The following is a 6,154-nucleotide window of genomic DNA, read 5'->3' as shown; positions in this document are numbered from 1 at the left end:
GCATAATATTATTTTTCAATCACTAACTCTAATTTTAGCTTTTGGGAGAATTAACGCAAGAATTTCTGGAAGACGAAGAGCATTTAATTGGGGATCTCTCGTAAGATTTTGCAGGAGCAACACAGGTGTTTAGAAATCTTCCCCTTCATTATCAAGTGGGTTCGGGTTTTGAGGTGAATTTTTTTAAAATTTGCAATAGATTATTAGACTTAAATCATCATTATTATAAATGGGTTAATTTTATTAATTTCGAATTTCTGGAATAATCCTGGTCCATCCCGAGAAGGAGCTAGTCAGCCAGAAAGTGTATGTTAAATATCTTTTAGATGTGTCTTCTTAATAGTATTTAAAATATATAAATCTAATTTGAAAAATTTTTTCAGCTGAGAGATGCTATAATATTAGAACCCTTTTATAAGAAGAATTATAAGAAGTTTAATTCAGACGAAAAGACTTACAGAGCTCGCGCAGATGTCAATAGGTTATCGCATGATTTGAGAGAAAGACCACTTATTGCTGCTAAAGAGACCGTGCAGGGAACTTTTCACTCTTTTTATGGAGAGAACTTCTGATGGATTGCGGCCATCAGATCTGGTGAGATTTTGTATACAAGCAAATGGTTTGGATAAACCAATATCCACATGTCTGAAGACAGTTAGTGAATTTACTCTCGAGAAGCTTCTGGCTATTGTGTTAAAGGTTTTGCAATCCAAAGACAGAATCAAACTGAGTGATGGTTTCACAGTTGATGTGATCACAGTAAAACGTGATGTAGGTGCTGGGCGCAAAATGAAGGTGATCAACACTGAAATAGACAGGCTCAGAAAACAGTCTATTATTACAGTAGATAAAGGCGATGATGGACTTTGCTGTGCTAAAGCTATTGTGCGGGCTATAGCTCAGTTGGAAGGTGACACGAGGGCTATAAATGCATTGAGAAACAAGCGACGTCTTGCACTTTTAAACAGAGCCGAGCAGCTACACGAAGATGCCGGTGTACCTCTAGGTCCCTGTACGTATAGTGAAATAGCTGTTTTCGAAAACTATCTGAATCCGCAGATTGTTGTGTTTTCCACAACAAATTCAAATAAGGTAAGTATTTTTTGCTTATGTTTTTAATTTTCTTAATATCTCTTCCCCCTTTTTTATTTTTAAGAATGTTTGTAATTTTTTTTATTTATTTTATAACTGATAATTTGATTTCAAATTAAATTAACTTTATTCTTAATTAGTATTTAATTATAGATGAGTATATAAAATTAAATCTGAACTTTCTTATTTATATATATATANTGTATATATATATATATATGCATTCATGTGTGGGTGTGTATAATGTTTAAAGTAGTTTATTTAAATATATTTAATTTTTAACTAAATATTACGTTTTCATAAAATGAAAAATAAAGCTGACATTTTTAAAAATTTTTATGTCCATTATAGGAATACTCATTCGAATAGCATATTTATTGTTAAAATTATTTACTATTTGTTTTATTATTTTATGTATATTTATTTAGGTGTCTTGCAAAAGGGATGTATCTAGACCAAGACGCATAAATTTATGGTTGCACGATGAGCACTATGAAATGATTACTTCTCTTAAAGCATTTTATGGATCCCAGTTTTATTGCGAAGAGTGAGAAGCCCTATTGCCATATGGAGAACCACTTCTGCCCTATCAGATGCCCTATATGTCATAGAAAGGATTGCGAACCACATGGAAATCCTAAGAGGTGCGGTGATTGTGAGAGATTGTGTCGTTCATCTGACTGTTTTAATAGTCACAAATCAAAGCAAGGAAGACAAATGTTCTCTAATTGTGACAAAGTAAATATCATTTTTAGTATATAATTTTTCATTGAATTTTAAATGTTCTTTAATATATATTTTAAAAAGTTAAACACTATTTTTTTAGCTTTACTAATGCCCTCAATGTTGTAATGTGATCCTACCGAAAATTGTCCGCGGGAATCTCATCGTTGTGGGACCACAAAGTGCGTCTCTTGTGGCGAATTTGTTTCAAATGATCATCTCTGTTTTCTGAAAAAAGTAGACTCGAAACCTCGTTCAGAAAAATTGATATACTTCGACTTCGAAACAGATCAGAGTACAGGTGAGCATAAAGTAAACTGTGCAATCGCCCAATACTTTAATGGAGATGAGAAGATTTTTGAAGGGTATACAGCATTACATGAATTTTGTTCTTGGTTGTTTTCACCACTCCATAAAATATTCACAGCAATTGCCCACAACATGAAAGGGTATGATATATTTGTTTATGTTAATTTTTAAAATGCTTTTAAGCTTGTTTATTTAAAAATATACATGTATTTTGATTATAGATTTGATGGTCAATTCATCATGTCATGGCTTTTAGATCAAGGACTTACACCCGAAGTTATACCCAATGGGTCAAAAGTAATGTCTATTAAGCATTCAACACTTAGAATCAACATAATTGATTCTTTCAGTTTTTTACCCATGGCTCTGGCTAAACTACCATCTTGCTTTGGTTTGGTAGAATATAAAGAAGGGGTATTTCCCACATCTTTTTAATGCCACAGGAAATCAAAATTATGTAGGATCTTTACCAGAACCTTCCTTTTTTTCACCTGATTCTATGTCCATCAAGGGTCGAGATGATTTTTTAAAGTGGTACAATGAACGGAAAAAGAAGGAATTCAACTTTCGAAAAAAAATGATCGAATATTGCAGGTAATTATTCATATCACTGCATTTCATTTTGCTATATTTGTTAAAACATGTTTTTATATGTTTTTTTCTGTATTTTCATTCTTTAGATCTGATGTAGATATATTAAGCAGATGCTGCAATAAATTTCATGATGAAATGATTAAAATATCAGGCTTGGATCCTTTCTGGTAAGTTTCGATGTGAAGCAAGAAAAAAGTCTAATATTGATTTAATTTTTTTCTAATATTTTTTATATTACGTGTTTCAGCTATGTAACAATTGCATCATCCTGCATGGCTGTTTATAGGAGCAAGCACATACAGCCAGACACCATTGCAATGGTTCCTGTGAACGGGTACGTGAATAGTACAAACTATAGCCCAGATGGAATTTGATGGTTGGATTTTCTTGCTCGAGAGCAAAACATCGAAATTGAACATGCGTGCAATGGAAGTAGAAAGGTACGGGTAGGAGGAGTGTCTGTTGATGGGTACTGCAGAAAAACGAAAACTGTATACCAATTTCATGTAGGTATTTATTGATGTCCTAATTATTCAACATGTTTGTTATTACTTTTAAATTGAATCTGCATTCATTTTTTAAATAGGGATGTTTTTCCCATGGCTGTCCAGATTGTTTCGATGCGGATACCATGCATCCATTAAAAAAAGTGACAATGGGCACATTGAGAAAGAAGACAAGTGAAACGACAGAAAAATTGAGGTCCTTAGGCTACGAGCTCTGGGAGCATCGCTTTCAAGAGATGAAAAAAGAAATGCCGGCGTTCCGTGATTTTGTGAGAAATCACAAAATGATAGATAGGTTAAACCCCAGGGACTCCTATTTTGGTGGCCGTACAAACGCTGTACGACTATTCTACGAGGGGGAAGCTAAATATGTTGATTTCACTTCCTTATACCCTTGGGTTAATACACATTCTTGCATTTTCTGTGTAAAACGGTAGTGTTTTTAAATGTCTTAATTTTAATTGTTTTTTAAAATTTACAGGTTAATAAATATTGCCAATACCCTGTCGGACACCCACAAATAATTACTTCAAACTTCGAAGGCATCGATAACTATTTTGGGATTGTTAAGTGTAAAGTGTTTCCTCCCTACAGTTCAAACGAAAAATTAATGTTTCCGTTGTGTAGGACGTGTGCAGATACTTTGTCGCAAACTACTTGCACCCACGCTGAAGAAGACAGGGCAATAGCCGGTACTTGGGTGACAGAAGAAGTCAAGTTGGCAGTAAGAAAAGGATATAGGATAGACGAGGTGATTATTGTTTTTTATTTACGTTGCTAGTGACCGACAAAAATGAGTGTTTTTTATAAATTATATATTTTGTATTATAGATTTATGAAGTTTACCACTTCGAAAAATCATCTAAAGATCTATTCAGGTTACACAATTATCTTTTTCTCAAGATTAAACAAGAAAGTAGCGGTTGGCCGAGAGAATGTGTGACAGAAGAGGACAAACAAAGATATCTCCAAGAGTATTTTGAGAAAGAAGGAATAAAATTAGATCCAGAAAACATAGAAAAGAACCCTAGTCAAAGACAAGTTTCAAAGGCTTCTCTTAACAGTTTCTGGGGAAGGTAATTAAATTTTTCGTACTGATTGTTTTTCTTTGGTAATGCATGTCTTGAAAGTTTAATATGTTTTTTCTCCTCTTAGGTGGGGGATGAACCTAGCTTAGACACGTATAACGTATGTCAACTCGCTACCTGAATTAAATGAACTGTTGGCAGATTCAACCAGAAAGGTAATTTGTGTAGAAGGAAAAAGTAATCTATTAGTTGAAATATAGATCATAAAGTTTTTTTATTATAGTATTTTAATCATTTTTTATTTACAGATCAAAGACATCTATTTTGCCAGCTCTGAGATAGCCGCTGTGCAGAGGGAAACCCACCATAAATTTATTGAACAGGACACAGCGACAAACGTATTCATCGCGACTTTTACGACAGCATGGGCAAGAATCAAGCTATACTCCGAAATGGACAAATTGGGAGAGTCCGTTTTATATCGTGACACGGACTCCATAATTTATGCGAGCAATGGGGACAATGACCCTCCCATCGGCAATTTCCTTGGTGATTTTACTGATGAATTAGTTGGAGATGTCATCACTACGTTCGCTTCTGGTAAATATCTTCAGATGGTAGTCCTTTTAACTGTTTTTAAAGATGGAAACTCAGTTTTTTATTTATTTTAGGTGGAGCAAAAAACTATGCGCATACCACTCGATCAGGAAAAACTTGCTGCAAGGTTAGGGTTTTTTCTTTAAATGCGAGAAACTCTGAATTTCTCAATTTTGAGTCTGTGAAGCATCTTGTTTACTCCTTAGACAGAGAAACAACAATCCTTCTTCATAATCCGTCCAAAATTGTTGGCCAGGTAAAAAAAAGAAAAGTAGTCAATGTGGCAGAGACAAAGGTCTATCGTATGGTGTATGACAAGAGGGTTATTAATCCAAATAATTATCACACCCTTCCTTATGGATATTAAATCCATAGGGAAAAATTGATGGTCTTAGTGGAGGCTATACCCACTTAGAAAAAAGCAGTGGAGGCTATACCCACTTAGAAAAAAAGCAGTGGCGACGTCCACTTTAATAACCGCGGAGTGCACCAGGAGAAGGGTCCTCGTCCCGCACTCTGGATGGTTCATAGAACCTACGGATTCTCCTGTCTTCATGATTTAAAATTAATGTTAAAGTAATTTTATAGAAAATATTTATTGATCTAACTTAAAGTAACCATTTTAAAATCTTAACTTTAAAATCTTTAATAAAATATTTTTGATTTTTTAAAAAATATCCTAGTTTCGTAAAAATATTTCAAACTTTTTATTAACATTTTCCAATTTTCTGAAAATATTTTTATTATTGAGGGAAACTTTCTAATATTTTAATTTTTGTAAAAATAATATCTATCTTTTAAGAAAATAATTTTATTTTTGTAAAAAATTTCTAGTTTTTTAAAGTAAAACCTTAAGTTTTTCCTCTGATTTCTGTACATTCACAGGATACTGGTTAGCAAAACGAAGCCCACTACTTGTCGTCGGACTAAGCGTAGAAGGTTTTCGTGGTTTTCCTCTTCATATAACATGGATACTCACAAAGTCCACTTCGAAGACATGTATTGTCTCAAAATCTAGGAGTTCCCTTGTCTTCTAGGCTCAAAAATGACAAGACTACATGGATAGCCTTAAATCCAAACGAACTTGATAAATATCTAATCTTATAAAATAACATTCATTGATATAAAATTAATTTGCCTATAAGACTAATACTTTTAATATTCACAGTAGCCATACTTAATAAATACAATTTTTATTTTAATATTGAATCAATTTATTTAAAACTTATTAATTAATATTGATTAGGTTAATAATAATTAAAGTTTATTGCATCAAAAACTAAAGTAAGTACTATTGATTTCTTT

General features: G+C 33.0%; 1 protein-coding gene across 1 annotated transcript; it reads left to right on the top strand.

Moving 5' to 3' along the window:
- Nucleotides 1-555: 555 nt before the first annotated feature.
- LOC139426819 (uncharacterized) lies at nt 556-5,216 on the top strand. Its single transcript, XM_071186910.1, has 12 exons — nt 556-1,092; nt 1,521-1,639; nt 2,346-2,515; nt 2,568-2,718; nt 2,805-2,885; nt 2,966-3,044; nt 3,305-3,622; nt 3,706-3,948; nt 4,056-4,265; nt 4,380-4,412; nt 4,561-4,852; nt 4,924-5,216. Exons 1-12 carry the CDS (start codon nt 556-558, stop codon nt 5,214-5,216), a joined length of 2,526 nt encoding a protein of 841 aa, XP_071043011.1.
- Nucleotides 5,217-6,154: the final 938 nt, after the last annotated feature.

This window comes from Parasteatoda tepidariorum, chromosome 10 (genome assembly GCF_043381705.1).
Source record: "Parasteatoda tepidariorum isolate YZ-2023 chromosome 10, CAS_Ptep_4.0, whole genome shotgun sequence".
NCBI classification, from domain to species: Eukaryota; Metazoa; Arthropoda; class Arachnida; order Araneae; family Theridiidae; genus Parasteatoda; species Parasteatoda tepidariorum.
Note: the sequence above shows the minus strand (reverse complement) of the source record. Positions and strands in the feature narration are given on the sequence as shown.